This window comes from Danio rerio, chromosome 7 (genome assembly GCF_049306965.1).
Source record: "Danio rerio strain Tuebingen ecotype United States chromosome 7, GRCz12tu, whole genome shotgun sequence".
NCBI lineage: Eukaryota > Metazoa > Chordata > Actinopteri > Cypriniformes > Danionidae > Danio > Danio rerio.
In genome coordinates this window covers 63,555,310-63,574,176 of record NC_133182.1, presented here as the reverse complement: position 1 = coordinate 63,574,176, position 18,867 = coordinate 63,555,310, and the positions used below count along the sequence as shown (strand labels likewise).

Here is an 18,867-nt window from a genome sequence, read left to right as displayed (position 1 = left end):
GTTAGTTTCTTTTATTACAATCATTAATAATTTACTTAGTAACTCACTGCTAGCATTATTTACTCCCCTTCGTGTTGTTTCATGCTAAATTGTAGCAGATTTATTTTTACTGTAAACAAAAAAAATACTTTTTGTTTTTAAAGTAGTCAGAGCAGCCTAAAACACATTTCGATTCTCATTTTCCATTTTCAAAATGGCAAAATTTTGGGTGGTACATAAACCTAGATTTATACACACACCTGCGCAGAAAGGTTTGTTAGTCCCACATTGCTTTGGTGTTTTATAATTGCTGTTTCTTGGATGAAATAATCCACTAAAACCAGGATGAACTTATGACCTTGGATTTAGGTAATAGCCCCATTCTTTCAAAAAGTCCATTGTTGGCAGACTTTGTAGTTTTTCTTACTCACAAACCCCTTGAAACCCCACAGCTAATGCACTTGCTTTGCCAGTAGAATTGATCTTTAGAGCTCTTGGTGATAAAGCTCTCTAGCTCCATTACAATCTCTGTTTTGGATTGAAGCCCAACAACCAACAGCTCTTTTATTATTATTATTATTATTATTATTATTATTATTATTATTATTATTATTATTATTATTATTATTATTATTATTGTTATTGTTATTGTGACATGCAATATTTTTTTTTATAATAGAATGCATGAAAACGTGGAATGCATAATAATGTCATACTAATTTGACCAAAACATTATCATAATGTTTTTAATCAATCTCCCTTGGTCAATTTAGTTGAGCTTTAGTTTTAGTTTTTAAAGCTTAATTTTACATTTGCTGAGCCAGTAACAGTTGACAAAGTTCAGGTCCTAGCAAGTGTAGATCTTCTTTAGTGTATGCCGTGCCCTTGGCTATCTCTCTCTCTCTCCCCGTGTACTTATTAGCCCTCATCTGAGTAGCCTCACAAGTTCTAGCACTTTGACAAGATGGTAGGTGTCCTGGGGGTCTCACCATATTCCTGATATGACAGAGAATGGAGGTCTGACACCTTTTCTGTCACCTGACAAAAGGCAAGACAAGTATTAGGCCTAAATAATTTCATTGTTACTCACCAGAATGCGATCTCAGTAAGGATTGACTAGCCAAAGGAAGCACTGAATCTTTTCCCAATTGGCCGGCAGAGACATGCATATATTTTATCTATGCATATTTTATATTCTCTATATTGCATATTTGGAGTTTGACATTCTTTGTTTTTTTTTTGTTTTTTTAAGTTTTTTTAAGTTGAACAGGGCTGCATTTTGCAGACAGGCAGGGAGAAAGTCAGACGGGCAGACAGACAGACAGACAGATGATAGATGGATAGATTGATGAATGGATGGATGGATGGATGGGTGGGTAGTTGGCTGGACGGATCGATACATTGATCAGTAAATGTTAATCTGCATTTTAATATAATTTATTCTTGTAATGGTAAAGCATATTTTTAGAAGGTTTTGCTTCAGTCATTCATTGAGAAACTTTATAGGATTTTTCACTAAACAGAAAACCAATGAGCAATATTTGTATTTTGAGATTAAAATATTTTGTGATGTTACAACTGTTTTTATTCTCAAAATTAATCACTTCAACGCATTTTTATTTAATAAAATATCATTGCTGAATTGCTGAGGATGAGGCAGTGGCGCAGTAGGTAGTGCTGTCGCCTCACAGCAAGAAGGTTGCTGGGTCGATGGTTCGAACCTCGGCTCAGTTGGTGTTTCTGTGTAGAGTTTGCATTGCATTCACGTGGGTTTCCTCCGGGTGCTCCAGTTTCCCCCACAGTCCAAAGACATGCAGTGCAGGTGACTTGGGTAGACTAAATTGCCCGTAGTGTATGAGTGTGTGTGTGATTGTGTGTGTTGATGTTTCCCAGAGATGGAATGCGGCTGGAAAGGCATCCGCTGCATAAAAACTTGCTGGATAAGTTGTCGGTTAATTCTGCTGTGGCGGCCCCGGATTAATAAAGGGACTAAGGTGACAAGAAAGTGAATGAATGAATTGCAGAATTGCGATTTAAGAATACAAAATAATGTTAAATATTTTGTATTTGTCCTAAAAATTGAGAATATCCATTCTTATTTATTGTTTTGGATCTTAATATGTTTTTTTATTTTATTTTTATTGATAATGTGATACATTTTAACCATATGGCTGTGTACAAAACAGTTGTGGCAACAGTTCCTAAACTGATTATTGTAGTTTGGAGGGAACTTTATTTTGTTAAAGAACTTTAACAGACTGTGTTGTGCACAGCTATTTAAAACATAGCAGGTGGACTTGAATGTTGAAAGTTTATTTTTATTTACTATGACTATCAGTTGATTCAAACTATTCCTCACAGATAAAAATGCTGATTTATTTTACAAGAAACAAATACTAATGCCAGGCTTGTAAGGTATATCAGAGAGGTAACTACACCAGGCAATCCCATTTAAGTCAGAATCACAGGTTTTAGTAGGTATCTGTGTTGTTTAAAGATACATAATATTGTTAATTCGTTGTATTCAGAAAATTGAGAATATTCACCCAAATTCATGATATTCAGTGCTCAGTTGCTGTTTTTTTTTCCCTTACAGTCACTGTCCATGGTCCTTTCTAAAAAAGGGGTATGCATTGGACTTGTGAAAGTGCTTAAAACTGTTGCAATAGAAAATGGGCATAAATCTTCAAACTTCAGTTGTTGTTATTTTTTTTACACCCAGTAAATAAATTAGAGGGCTAGACTAAAAAGGTGAGTGAAGATAGATATAGTAGAAAGAAATGTGTCTTATGGACAGGATGAAAGATGTGAATGTTTAAAGAAAAAAATGTTGGATGGGGCAGAAAGAGCAATGAAGAGACAGTCTGTTCTGAGAAGGACGTTCCTTTGGTAGCAAAATAAACACACAATTCCTGACATGAACACATCACACACACACAGGCCTGAGGCACCCATGTTATACCATGTGGAGCTGTGCTCTACTGTTGATGGCCAGAGCTGTTGAATTGATTTATTACTTCTGGCTGCTGTTGTTGACATGGCTGAAATCTAAATGGGTACAGCCGACTGGCAATACAAGCACTTTAAAGGGCAAAGTACGTCATTTATTCTCGCTCTCACACTGCTTTGTTTTATTTTCAGGGCCATTTCTATCTGACAGTCTCGTTGTCGGTGTTCAAAAACATTTCTGAGATTAAGCCCATGGTATCAGAATCTCTTTATATTTGTAAAAAAAAAATCTATTGTCCTTTTCCTCTGCTTCTTCACACCATCCTTTCATTCACATTCACACTTCTCTCTCCATTCATCCAAAACGCCCCATGCTAAATAAAACGCTAAGTGCACTTAACATTTGTTAAACAGTAGAAACCATGGGATAAACAACAGAATAGCCAGCAGCTTGCTATCGTCAGCAGTTTGACTTGCTCAGTGTCTGTGCTTGTTGGCTGAAATCTCTCGCTACATTCTGGCTTTCTTTGAGGGGTTTCTATGCAGAAATGAGCATGTTTTAAAGGAAAGCTCTGTTGAGCTCTGTTGACTGTATCAGGTAAAACACCACATACAGCACATACAGAAGATTCGTTGTTGCATTTTAGCTACCATATGTGCGTACACTTGGCATGACCAAGTGACATGAGCATCCAGTTTAAAGCCCTGCTTAGCTGATACATATAGTGTGTGTGTGTTTGTGTCTGATCTTCTGTCACGGTAATTGCTGATCCTTTCTTTCTACCCCTTGCTGATTTTAGATGCAAATAGTTATTGGATGACAATGAATTTTGTAGCTAAAAGCCATTAACTCTGAGGTGATTGACTATTTCAAGCAAAATTCATGAATAAATCTTCGAGGAAGGATTACAGATAAAACCAGCTCATCAAATAACACAGAAGCCTGAGATAACCTGATTCTATCATTCTCCCCTCACATCTCACCTCTCTACTCCCTACAGAGAAATACAAACCATTCTTCAGCATTCTGCAGTGTCTCTCATTCTCTGCTTGCTCTTCCCTAAGGCTGTGTGGAGTGCTGCAAAGTGGGTGTTGCGCAAATGACTGCCAAATCTCGCTAAAACAGACAGGCCGCTGGTGTTATGAATGCCAGTCTTTTGTATGGTCCCCGTCCAACAGGGCTTGGAGCAAGTGGTTGACCTGCACTCAAGACAAACACGTGTAGGATAGGCTGATAAGGAAGACATTTTTATTTCCATTCCCAGTTAACAATTTCTGTTGCGTTAAATGATTTGCGTGACTTGTTCACTTTACCATACTTACTGTAAAAGTAAACCCACAAGAATGTAAGGCAGGCAAATTGCACGCTCACGTACATTACATAGACCTGCAAGTTTTAGATATCTACGATCCACATGTAAAGTTTCCTCGACACTGATTCGACCTCGATTAAGATGGAATTTTATTTTTTTTTTATATTTCTTTCAAGGTCAGTAAAATCATACAGCATAGGAAGTAATACTTTGATTTTTTAATTTCACAAGTCAAGTAGGTGTTAAAAGTCTGTCAGGTACGTCTCAAAATTAACCAGAAAATCAAATTACTGAACTTGGTGGAAATTTTTTTTGTTTTTTTTTTGTTTTTTTTTGGAGAAGTATACCTTCAGTTGATTTCTGTCAGTTACTGACCTTCTCATCAATTATCACTATCAAACTCGAGGTTTTGGATACCAGAAAGTAGACATAAAAATGCTGAGAATGTGCAGAGCAGACCTCAGAGCAATCTGAATTCTATCCTGGAAAATTTGTAAAGTGTCTTTGTTCTTCACAATCTTTATACAGATTTTTGCGCCACCTCTCTGTGTATTTTTGGATAAGTTTTTGCTTTTTAAAGTGTTGTTATTTTTGTCTCTCAGTCCATCTTGCTCAGGAAAACATCAGCAACTGTTTTCACACCAGAGATGTCACTTCATAGATACAACTTATGCAAAAGAACCAAGTGTTTACATACATTGTCATGATTGTGCAATAACTTGATAATATGTTAATCATTCTCCTGAATACTTCTGACAGATTTAGCGTCATATGAGTATTTTACATATATTATCAGTGCTTTACATATTAAGTTATTCTCCAGCATATAGAAACTTATCATAGCAGGCTCCTGTGCCTCTGTGGATTGTACACATATCACAGTATCTTTAGTCCACATGCTTGCATGTTAAGAGAATACTTTTTTTAAAGATTACAAAGTGCTTCACACTTAGAGAATACTTCTAAAGAATGAGAAATCTTTATAACTTCCAAGTCAAAATTGACCTGGGCACAATTTTTTTAACAAAAAAAAAAAAAAAAAAACTAAACGATATTACAATATAATAAAACACTTTTTTAAATCTTGAAGTTTGGTGACTTTTTCTAAGATGGCCTTAGCATTATGACATTTTTATATTTTCATGAAGGCTGTACACAATGAGTAAAGGTACAACGGTTGTTCTTCGAGTCAATTTTGACCCTCTCGCTATATAAAATAATTTTTACAAAAAAAGTTAAAAGTACTAGCACACACACACACACACTGGTCTAACTTTAGAGTACTGATTTGCTAAAAAAACAATATTAGTTTAGCTTATTTTTTATGATGATTTAGCATTGATGAAATATGCCACGGTGATGAGGGAAAATCTAGAGATTCACAGTTGTTGGTGATGAAGATGAGGTTGTTTCCTGATGCAAAATAGATTTGAGGATTGATATTAAATGTACTTTTATTTTAGATGTTTCATGAAGGAGTTTTAAATTATTCTAAGACAACAGCATGATTAAATTAACACTTGTTTTATTCTAAAATAATACAATTATATGTAATTATGTTAAAATCTAAGTTACTGAAAACTGCTAAATGCATAAAAGCAATAAAACCATTTTACTCTGCGCAGTTTTTAAATAATACTTATGGAGTATAATCTCATAAGACTCAAGAATTAAGAAAGAACTGAATGTGAACTATTCAAGAGATTTCAAGAGAAGGGTTGATTTATGACAGTTTAAAACTGTGAGGTAAACCATACATGGATTAAAGATTCAGAAAAGAACAATAACATTATTGTAAAAATACAAAAATAAAAATACAAAATAATTCAGTACAGTAGATTGATTTCATGTCAATTACAATTCCCATGGATGCTGGAAAAAAATATACTTCAAGAAATGCTCTAACTCAAAAACAATTATTCATATCTTACACATAACTACATGAGGGCGAGGCAGTGGCGCAGAAGGTGGTGCTGTCGCCTCACAGCAAGAAGGTCGCTGGGTGGCTGGTTCTAGCCTCGGCTCAGTTGGCGTTTCTGTGTGGAGTTTGCACGTTCTTCCTGTGTTAGTGTGGGTTTCCTCCTGGTGCTCCGGTTTCCCCCACAGTCCAAAGACATGCGGTACAGGTGAATTGGGTAGGCTTAAACTGTCCGTAGTTTATGAATGTGTGTGTGGATGTTTCCCAGAAATGGGTTGCGGCTGGACGGGCATCCGCGGTGTAAAAACTTGTTAGATAAGTTGGTGGTTCATTCCGCTGTGGCGACCCCAGATTAATAAAGAGACCAAGCAAGAAAATGAATGAACATAACTACATTTATACCTTCATCTTACAGTATGTCTGTATCTATACATTTCATGCCAGAAAGTGTGTACACATTCAAGCTTAAGCAACAAACACTCTTCTGTTCTCTAAGCTCTTAAGCTCATGTCTGATTTACCTGATGTAAGCTGTATGTACAGTTGTTGTATAAGTAGTCAAAAAATATGCATGCAAAAACTTTTACATTTTACGCTCTCTCACTCTCTCTCTTTTAAATCATTCTAATTGAGATATTCATGCAGGAGCTTATATTTAATGTATTTCAAAAAGAGATAAGAGGAGACTTGCAGAAATCTTCAGAATACCCTTCTGGTGTTAACAAGCTTCAAGGCTGCACTTATCTGCTGGCTCTTATTTTACATTCTGACTGAAAACATCAATCTTAATTCCACCAGACTGCCAGCAGGATTTTTTAAAAAGGATTTCAGTGGTTTTGTCTGGAGTGAGGGGAAGGAGTAGTACTCTGCATTTTGTTTTCTTTGCTTTTTAGTTTAGCAAGGATGCCTTGGATTATACTCACAGAAGATTTAGGGTCTTACTGAGTATTACGGGACATTTGCCATGGTGTTTAATGTTTTGTCTTGGAACCAGCTGGTTTCAGCAAAACTTCAAACTCAATTTCAGATGCTTTATTGTCTCAAAAAAAGGGGTGAATGACAGGAGAGCAAAAAATGTACACATGAACACAGTTGAAAAATATACTTTATAAAGTAGGAATGCACCTTGTAGTCACTTAATTTTTAATTATGACCTATGCACTACAGTATCTTGTCTTGTCAAAGACAATTGTAAAAACAGCAGCCTCATTCCAGTCTTGATTTTAAATTTAAAATGTTCACGGGGAAAACAATTTGTTGGCTGCAAGCAATTGTGCATTGAGCAGTAAGATGTGATCACATATGTTCTGACTGGGAGGTGATCCAATCGGTTTGATTGGATCACATAGTTTATATGTTAATGCAAGTTGCAAACGTGAAGATGTGGAGGATAGGGGTGTAGAAAAAAAGCATTTGTTCAGCTTCAGCCTTGTACACGTCACTAGAGATAAAGAGAAGGGGAGAGATGGAAGACTATTATTTGAAGGTGATGGGGTAGATGAAAGGCTACAAATAATGAATGGATAAAAATACAGTGTGGCACAGTGGTTAGCGATCTCGGCTTTCATTTGCAAAGACATGTGGTTTAAGTCAATTGGGTAAGCTAAATTGTGCATAGTGTATGTGTGTGAATGAAAGCGTATGTGTGTTTTTCAGTGATTGGTTGCAGCTGAAAAGGCATCCGCTGATTAATAAAAGGACTAAGCCGAAAAGAAAATGATTGAATGAAAGTATTATTGCAAACATCAACACCTGGGGGTGACACAGTGACACAGTGGTTAGCACTGTTTGAGTCCCAGCTGGGTCAGTTGACATTTCTGTGTGGAGTTTGCATGTTCTCCCCGTGTTAATGTAGATTTCCTCCAGGTGCTCCGGTTTCCCCCACAGTCCAAAGACATATATTGGCCATAATGTATGTGTGTGAATGAGTGTGTATGCATGTTTCCCAGTACTGGGTTGCATCTGGAAAGGCATCTGCTGTGTAAATCATATGCTGTATATAAGTTGGAGGTTTATTCCGCTATGGCGACCCCTGATGAATAAGGGACTAAGTCGAAGGAAAATTAGTTAATGAATTAAAACCTTTATCATGACATTGTGATAAATTTTCTTTAAGAGTTATACTTTAAGAGTTTTATGTGCATGTCAGATTTATTGTAGATTTATCAAGTGTTGATTTGATATGATAAACTGATCAAATGTGTTCTACTGTGGGCCTTGGTACGCTTAGTCATTGTCATTTTAAATGTAATACTTAAACAATAAAAACAAATCTATTTTTTTTTTTAATTAACAAAGTACAAAAAGTATGAAGTAAATACATTTCCCACTAAATACTAAATAATTTATTTGCTGGAACATGTATTGTTAGTATGTCAGCTGAGCTGTGAGAATGGAAAAATATACAGGTTGTGTGTGGGCAACAGTTTCTGATTAGCTGTCGGACAATGGCCAGGCTAGGGCCTTTTCATCTAAAGACAGGGCTGAGATAGATTCTAAATTTGAGGCCTCTATGTACTCGTTCATCTAGTGTTTGAGTTCTGCATTTACATTTGAGTACATAAAACGTCCAATATTTTAAAGTTTTGTCTTTTTTGATTCATTATCTGGGAATTAAAATAAGGTTTTTCACATACTTTTTTGCGATAGAAATGTTAGAGGGCACCTTTGATGAAAATCATCTTTTTGAAGTTGTTTGGACAGAAGTAAGTATAGTGTGTCCAGTCATATTGGAGTAATAGAAAGTCAATAAGACTCTTTTTTTTTTTATTTCCTAATGTTGAAATAGGATCCAAATCTCTCCCATTTTGAGGCTAATGGCAAAGTTACAGAGGAGTGTGGTTTGCCGCCCACTAAATTAATTGACAGCTGCAAGTTAACATGTCTCCACAATCATGCCTATCTGAAGACAGGGTGTGCGCAATGCATCCAGGCCCAAAATATATGTTTAGCTCTCTATAATCATAAATCATCATTAAATTTGATCAAGAAGGAGTTTTATAAGTTTAATGTATGTTTAAAACAGTGCATGTGTGTAATGAATTACTGTGATTTTACCATCTTTAACACCACAGCCTCATGCCAGTACAATTATAAAAGAAGACGCTTCAACCCCAGTTTGTTAAATCAGATTTATTTTGTAAATTGACATGAGGGATTTCCATACAGCAATGTCTATTTATGTTTATCCTGTCACAATTGCTGTGCAAAAACAGTGCAAACTTAAACTCATGCGCTGTATGTGTGTCTGTGTGTGTTCACTGTGTAAGTGTGCGTCATCATTACTGAAAGGCTTGAATTAACTTTACAACAAATACAACAAATAATCATTTGATGAAATAAGCTGAATAAAGCTGAAACTTTACTTATCTGGAGTTAGGTGTTTAGCTGATGCAGTTAACACAATTGGGTCTAAACATCGCATTGAGTAAATTAAAAAAAGAAATATGCGATGTATAGGTGTAAAATTTTGTAGTGTCTTTAACAGCGTGAGTGGCGTAGCTCGTAAAACGCATGGCAACCTGTTTTGACACATTTGAGCATGAACTCGGTTCGAATCCATAGATGCTTCTCCTGCACTAAAAGACAGACACACAAGCGACATTGTACAGGGTGAAGAGCAAAGCCAGTAAGTAAGAAAATGAGTGAATGAAAGAAGTTGGTAGCTTTAGCTGACTAGCGGTGCTGGCAAGCAAAAGCTACAAACATCAAGCGGATGCTCGAGAGACAGAACGTTTTAAAGTAGATTTGTTTGTATAAATGTATTAAGGGTTAGTTCACCCTAAGTAGAAGAGACAAATACTTAGAGAACGTGAAGGGTATTTTATGATAGAAATGTAAATTGCAAATCTACGCGACAAAGCTTCAAATGCACGCAGCGAGGCTACCGTAACAGTAAAAAAACTACCGTAAAAAAATAGGTGCCCTTCGAGAAATTGCATAAGGACACAGACTTACAGACAGTATCATTCATATATATATATATATATATATATATATATATATATATATATATATATATAATTCTGTATTAGTGTATTTGTTCTTTGAGGCAACAGACCATATTCCTTTCTTCTTTGTTTTTTTAAGCTTAATTAACCAAAGTTTTCCCAAAAATATATTTTAGCCACAAAGCATAAATAATGTTCTCTGTATTGCAGGAAAATTCATGTTTCTGTGAGTGCTTCTCTAATGTATTCTGATCAGACAATCTGCCATCTGATTTCAGAAAAAAACTGTAACATAAAATGTATCAGTAAATCTGACAATCAAACTAAAACATTCAATTTGAACTTGTCTTATTTATGCTTTGCTCACAAACAGTTAAATAGTATATTTAGTTCATAACATTAAGTGTTCTCTAGATGTCACTAAAGCAGTGAGATGAGTCTGTGCACATACGGAGCTGTGACATACCAAACAGTGATCATCAAACACCGATGTGTGCTGATAGCCATACTGATTTTGCACTTATATTTATCTTCTGCCTGTGTTCATATCTGAAAGTGTTTGTCCTTCATCTTTGGACTTATTCACCTTTTCTCATCGTCATAATCTGGGTCATATCTCTAGGTGAATAGTCACCATAGCAGCAGCTTGAGAACTGATTGTAATCACGCATGTCACCACAAACACGTCTCATCAAAAAGACACTGATTATGTCTTTTTCTCTCCCCCACACCCACTTTTTTCACCATCTGTCCTTTCTTACAGCCTCTTCTAATGGTACTATTGTTATGACCTGTCTATTTTACACTACACCATAAAGGGAGGCAGCAGAAGTTTATTGAATTCAGCTGAAAACAAGCATTTTGTAGAAACATCCAATAGTGGGCTAAAGGCAATTGGCTTTAGAGAATGAAGAAAGAAATAAAGAAAGAAAGAAGGAGGTTATTTGAGACATTCACAGGTCACGGAGGTTTATAGCATCTAAAGAAAGACTGTCTGTAAGCATTCCTGTTTTCCCCTTCATCTGATTGCAGTCATATATTGTTCTTTGGGCCAACTTTGTGAACTGCAAATGTCATATGCTCACTGGTAATTTTTTTAGGTTCTTCTTAGTAGTACCAGTAGTACCAGTGCTTGGGGAATTATGACTTTGTTAGCTCTGTTAGTTGATTAGTTCTCTACATCTATTGGCATCTTCACATAGGCAGTAAAGGCAGCACAGAAACCAAACCTGAAGTGACATACATTTTCAAAAATATGTATTTACACAAACCTTTACAAACTGTTTACGGACCTTTTCAAACTGACCCACTTTAGATTTGTCTTAAATTGGCCATGTAAGTCTTACATTCCACCACATCCAAAACTTGAGCTACTGGATTGAGGTTTTGGAGGACAATTTTGGCAAAGCTCAATATGTTACAAAATTATTTTGTGGTTTGCTTTAAAATATTACCTGCTTAAAGTAGTCATTACAAGATAGATATACTGTGGTCATTTAGAAACAGACATAGTCAGCAATAATAGTCAGGTAAGTCACTCTTGCGTGAACAGTTAATGATGCTCAGAGCATTTATATACAGCACAATGGATTAATAATTTATTTTTGTTTACTTAAAATTCTGAGCCTGGATCCTAATCACTAAACTGATGCTCATCAGACTAGACTATCAAAGGTTGGTGATCCTGTGCAAAACTAATTTGCTATTCTTGGCTCAATGGAGTTATACACAATGTGGTCTTTTGCTGCTGTAGCCCACTTGCTTTAAGCTTCAATGTATTTTGTGAGTAAGATATGTTGTTCTGCAGACCTCTATAAACAAGTGGTTATCTTTGCACTTAACTATTTTTGCTGCTTGTTCAAAATATGTATTTAAAATGAGCTGAAACAACACAATTCTTGACATTTTTAGGACAACTTAATTGTTTAATTTTCAATCCAGTTAAATTTAAGTTAACTTAATCAATTTGTTATGGGACAACATGAATTAATTGTGTGGAACCCTGGATTTTTTTACAGGTGTTTAGCTTATATTTATTACAATCCCAAAAGTTGGGATTACTTTGACTTGTATTTAATTGCCGACAATATAAACATTGATCTGGTTGCCTTCATTTCATTTGTAAATATACATAATTTCCTGTCATTCACACATGCAACACATTAAAAAAAGACAGGAGCAATTTAGACCGCATAATCTAGTAAATTGATTAAATAATGGTGTGATTTGAAACAGGTGATGTACACATGTGATTGTAATTTTGATTTGGTACAAAATAGCATACAAGAAAGGTCTAATCCTTTAGGAGCAAATATGGGCCGAGGATAGCCAGTTTGCCAACAAATCTATGAGAAAATTATTGAAATGTTTAAAAAGAATGTTGCTCAAAGAAAGAAAACTGTACTGTTATAAAAGGAAGTCATTTGTTAACAGTGCCTAGAGGCATCATCAATTTCTCAGGGTCCAGAGGCATTTGGGATGGACTATCACACAGTGGAAACATGTAATGTAGTATTTTCTGCAAATAAATAAATGCTGTGTGCTTCAGACTAAAGAAGAGAATTTTTATGTAGAATGTTACCATCAACAAGTCCAAAAGCCAGGGTCTGTTATGGTATAGGGTTGTGTTAGTGGCCTTGGCAAAGGTAACCTACACTTCTGCAATGCACCATTAATGCTGAAAAGTACAAATAGATATTGGAGTACACTATTCTGCCTTCTTTCCAGCGACACTCATGCATATTCCAAGAAGACAATGCAAAGCCACATTGTGTACACATTACTAAGTCCCGGAATGTATAAGAAGAGGATACAGGTGCTTGACTGGCCTGCCTGCAGTCCCGATCTGTCCCCAATAATGTGTGGCACATTTTGAAGCACAAAATGCAACAACAAAGATATGTACTGTTGCCCACCTTAAGACTTGTTTTGCAGGTAGAATAGGATAAAATTACACCTGAAACATTACATCACTTGGTGTCTTCAGTCCCTATACGGCAACATTACAAAGTGATAGATGCTTTACTGTTCCAAAGTTTTTTTGAAATGCATTGCAAATTGCATTTTGTAAATATTTACTACAAACTATTAACCTAATAATGGATGAGTTGAAACGACACAATTCTTAGTGTTTAATATGTTTTTATTGGAACAACCTAATAGTTTTATGTAGAATTCACTTACATTCATTAAAGCAATGATGCTAATTTAATTAAATTGTGTTGGAACAACATGAAGGGAGTTTGTGGATCCCAGCATTTTTACAGTGCATTTAATTATTGAATGAATCAATTAAATTTAAACAATTATTTTTAAAATTATTTTTAATTTCCCATAAAAAAAATCCAGAATTTATGCTTGTTTGTTCATTATTGATTGGTGTATTGTTTTTTTTTTTTTTTTTTTTTACTGATCAAGCTTCTTGTTCATTGATTGATTTTTTTTTCCTGTCTCATTTTTTCTAGTAGTTTAGCTGACATCAGTTTGAACTTTGTTCTCACGGTCAGTCGGTTAGGATTAAAAAGCATCAAATCCTCCTGGCATGATTGACATGGTGTGTTCATGACACATGTGTGAATGAGCTAAGCTGACTAAAAGAGTGAATTAACTTTCACATGCCCAGAGTTTAGAATCACTTTATTAAAGTAAATTGCCTCAAAACGTGGATTTTTTTTTTTCAAATATAAATGTAGTAAACATTGTAATAAGTAAGATCGTACAAATTTATGTTTGAAATTATATTTGTGTATGTACAGTATGTTTGTGTTTGTGTGGGTGAGCGTCTGCTTTTGGCAAGCTCATTGCAGTGTGGGATTAGTGGGCAACGCTGAATTGTAGAGAGAAATTGGATCAGATTACAGTGAGTTTTGGCAGCGGATTATCTTCAATCCCTGAATGAATGTTTATGAAAGACACTGAAAAAAGAGAACAGAAGAAAAGAGAGCTGCAAGCTTTTGAAGCGAAGGGTTCTTGTAAATGTCTCCTTGTGTATCTGTCTCTAAAGCAAAACTTCATCTTACCTAGGAAATCTATATCTCATGCACATCTTCTACTCCATGAGTTGTGATTTTGGTAGGTGTCAAGACTAGCAGTGCTGCTGATTTCATGGCTTTTACCAGAAGCTTCTTTACTTCTTTCCACTGGCACCATGCTGTTCAGCTGAATTAACCAGTCGCCTGAGGTTTTTATTTTTATTTTATTTTCAACACTTCAGAGATATTTAAGGAAGAAAGTTTGAGCTTTTAAAAAATAAACCTCAGCTCATCATGTTGGGTTTAAATTGTCATTTTTCTGGGAGCTCAAGCAGAAGCCCTTGGGAATGACATCACATGCAAATAAAGAACTTAAACTTCACTGTAATTTTCCTAAAGTTTTCACATAACAGTCTCCTACATTGTTACAGCTACGTCTAGTTTTTGAAAGAAAGCATCTTTACTGCGAAGCTGTGTTTCATAACTTAGCAAGACATTTAACTGGATTTCTTCCAAAGCACAACACAGCTTGATCTAGAGCTGCGATAAGCAACTCCAGTCCTAAAGGGCCTCTGTGCTTCGGAATTTAGCTCTAGCCCTAATTAAACACACCTGGAAATCTAATTAAAGGGCATATTACTTATATAGGTTTGCATCCTTTTGGCCTACTAACACCCAAAAACAGCCCTTTAAGTGGGGACTTTGTAAGAAACTTGTGAATGTATGTATCATATGAAACACACCAACAAAAGCAAGAGATAGACAACAACTATTGAAACCTGACAGATTCAGGAAAGACAAATGTATACATTTAAGGCATGACTAATGATCCTGTCTGAGAAATTTTAATCTGATTGATTTTTGAAAGCAGTACAAATGTGGCCTTCATTGACTGTGATATCCTGCAGTGATAATCAACATTTCAGTTTAAAAAGGTTTTGTTCACGAGTGAGGGAAGGATGGAACGTAAGATTGACAAGCGGATTGGTGAAGCGGCAGCAGTAATCAATGTACCAGTCTCTTGTAGTAAAGAAGGAGCTGAGACGAAAGCAAAGTGTGTGTAATTGTTAATTAATTACCAACTTTTTATATATATATATATATATATATATATATATATATATATATATATATATATATATATATATATATATATATATGTGTGTGTGTGTAATGTTTTGCTTAAATTTTATTAAACTATTGTGATAATTAAATGTTTGCAACTAAACGAACCCTCTAATTTGTTGTAGATAATTAATCTTCATTAGTAGCCCATTCAAAATATTTTTATAAGGTACCTTTATGCACAAATGCTTCCTGAAAGGTCATTGTTATTGCCTAGGCTTTTTGACACATATCTTGACTGCTTGATGAATATGATTTGTATTTTTTAATAGAAAAGTTTGATTAATAAACAATATGTAGTTATAATATGCAAGAGCTTTCCGTTAAACATATCTAAAATCCACTAGAACAGTTTGCCTCTTATACTCATATTATCTAAAATGCTTTGAAGAATCTTCAAATACAGAGAAATAAGCAATTTTAAGTAGTTAAAGAGACTGTGCCCTGTGTCACTATGCTAATGTTGTCATACGCTGTCAATTTTTGGTTAGACAAACAGATAAACAACCCTCTAACAAAGACCCCTTTATTTTATTTTATTTATTTTTTTTTTTTATTTGACTACAGCATTAAAATAGAACCTTAAAATGTATTTAGTGTGAAAGGACATTGCTGCTTCTTCCTCAAATGAACACAAGTGGAAGTACCGGAAGACTGTGGCATGCTAAAAGCTGTTCTCTCATCAGCAACTGCTTCAGAGGTCTTGTTTGCTTCTGTAGCTTTCAGCTTTTATCTGCTTCCTGCTATCATGATACATTTTATAATAATGAAGATGACAAATCCCATGATTCCATAATCAGTCATTGCTTTATCAGACTATGCCTTTGTTTGTTGTGAATACTAGCTCTCTAGCAGTCAAAATGACTTCCTGTGCTGGCTCTCTAAGACCAGTATTACAATTGAAAACCATTGTTTTAATGGCAAAATGTTTTTTCAAGGTATAGTTCACACAAAATCGAAAATTCAGTCATCATTTACTCACCCCTCATTTGGTCCAAACCTTGACTTTCTTTCATCTGTTAAGAAAATAAAAATGATATTTGGTAGAAAGCAGTAAACCTGTAAACCCCATTGACTTCCATATTATTACTTTTTTTTTCTACAATGGAAATCAATGGTTACAGGTTTAAAGCTTTTTTTTTTTTCAATATGTCGTCTTTGATGTAAACAAACAAACAAACAAACAAACAAACAAACAAACAAACAAACAAACAAACTCATGAAGGGTTGGAATCAATTGAGGGTGAGAAAATTGTGATTTATGAGTTTTCATTTTTGGGAGATTTACCCTTAAGAATACCTAAGCTGTTCCATAAACAACAATTGCATACGCCATTGTATTTCTGCTGTAACACTACACCTCTACAATGTTTTCTATAGGTGGGCTATGAGAACGCTGGCACAGTGGAGTTCCTCGTGGACAAACATGGAAAGCACTACTTCATCGAGGTGAACTCCCGTCTACAGGTGGAACATACAGTTACAGAGGAGATCACTGAGTAAGTGAACATCTGCACCATGATTTTTCCAATTCCCAGAAAAAAATCACAGAAATGCTGTAAATTTTATTTATTTTTTTCATTTTAAAGGTTGTTTTGAGTTATTTTCTTTGTATAGAATCTTACATTGGCATATGTTAAACGAATAGCAAATCAAAAACACCCTAAATTTATGTGTGTGTACACAATCTATTTATTATTCTGACCCTGTATGGGATTTTTCCATCCTTTATGGAGAATTTTGCATTATATCCAAAGGGTTTCTTTTAAAAGCTACTTCTAAGCACAATCATCGAGTACATTTCAATTACTTAAACAGTGCTGAAGAGCACTTGTATGAAAAAATACAAATGCTGGAATAATTGCATTCACAGACTAAGACTGTGGGAGCACCCATAGCTTGCTTAGCAATCTAGTCGAAACCGGATCTGGATAATAACTGAATTGTTATGGTTTGTAGCTTGTGCAACCTGCTCTTTTATTAATTAACTTGTAGAAATGTTCTTAACAGATCAGGATGTTACTCAATATTCGTTCTTAAGCAATCTTTATCTCAATAGTTGGTAACACTTTATAATAACTAGACACTATGAATCATTTATTAAGCATTTGCAAATCTAAATCTAGTCAATTCTAGTCAATTCTTGTTAGAAATAGTCATTATGAGATGTGATGTAGCATCACCCCATTCCTGGCTGCAATAGGATCCTAGCTTTTTAACTAATGGCTGTATGTTTTTTTTCTGTTTTTACATATTAAAGGTCATGTAACATGAGCATGTTGTTTTCATACTTTCTAAATGATTCTCCTTATGTATGCTATTTTGGCAAGAGTTGTTTTTGTCTTGGTCAATACATAGATTTCTCTAAATGTGTTGCATACGCTCTGTCTGCATGCACATGACCTGCTGTGCTTCAGTTGTAAGGCCCTCAATTATAAGGCCCTGCATGTCTGTATGTCTCATCTGCATTACTTGAATATGTATTTCTATAGGTTTTAACAGAGTATTTTAATAATAATCCATATTTTAATAGTGCAGATAATATAGTGATTACATAATAAAAGTTCTACTATATGCATCAGAAAAATTATCCTATAATACATAAAAGGTATAGAAAAGTGGCATTTAAGTACCATTTATCACAGTACTTCTTGTTCACCAAAGAGGGATTTGCATATGCAAACATAATCTGATGATTCATATTGGTTGCAATTATTTAAAAAATGCATTTTCTTTGTGCTAACTCTTGACTTGCCTTATTTGCTTAGACTTGTCAGTTCAGGTTTTGTCCTTGTACTCTAAATCATATCTGAACAGCCAATCAGAGTGCTCGATTTCACCAATGGTCAACATGGTTCTACAGGCTGACTTGTGGAGTATGTAGAGTACACCAAACACACTAGCCTGACAGACTTTCACCAACACAGTTTAGTGTATGTGAATAAGGATGCAATTGTACAGATTGCTCATGGTTTGGTTTGGATCACATTTTTGGTATGGTTTGGTATAAAATACATTAAAAAAGGACACTATTAAATAAAAAAGCAAAAAAAAAAAAAAAAAAAAAACTATCTACAAGCAAAAGCACAAAAAAATATATATAGTTAAATGAAACCCTGCTTTAGGGGTTTTTTCAGATATTTAATATTAGTTTTCAGGTAAAAAAAAACGGAATGTAAAATACAGAGCAAATTTCACTTAATAAAAAGTGTTCCTTCATGTGAAAGTATACCTAATTTTAGCTCTCACTCTTGTATGCATTCCAACATGCACATGGCATACACAATTTACATGTACATATTGAACCATTGAGGATTCCCCGAAGAATTCAATGCAGCCTATGCTCATTTCGCATACGGACCCATATCTAAATTACTGAGGACAGCAAAATACATAACTGGAGGTACGTCTGCTCGCAGGCCACTGTGTACAATATTGTATCACGCATCCTCGTCTCGCGTATATCGACCAGAGGGTCAACTTAACACTTTAGCCACCAGGTCAGCTTACTGTTGACTGAAGGCTGATTGATCATTCTGCTTGAGCATATGCTCTGCCTGTGTGTGGTCACATATCCCTTGCTTTGGCTGACAGCAATGCTGACATGCAACTCTCAAAAAATTAACTACACATCGCAACGACGCATAGCGCAAGCTCTGAAAT

At 35.1% G+C, this 18,867-nt stretch overlaps 1 protein-coding gene and 1 long non-coding RNA gene across 2 annotated transcripts in view; one reads left to right on the top strand and one right to left on the bottom strand.

Annotated features, from left to right (window-relative positions):
• pcxb (pyruvate carboxylase b) overlaps positions 1-18,867 on the top strand; it is a 374,478-nt gene that overhangs the window by 33,525 nt on the left and 322,086 nt on the right. Inside the window, exon 8 of the mRNA NM_131550.2 lies at positions 16,585-16,703. Within this exon, the coding sequence (NP_571625.2) occupies positions 16,585-16,703 (119 nt within the window). The remainder of the gene's footprint in view (positions 1-16,584; positions 16,704-18,867) is intronic.
• Positions 1-18,867, bottom strand: part of LOC141375168 (uncharacterized) — a 174,645-nt gene that overhangs the window by 102,946 nt on the left and 52,832 nt on the right. The gene's annotated exons all lie outside the window — the stretch shown is intronic.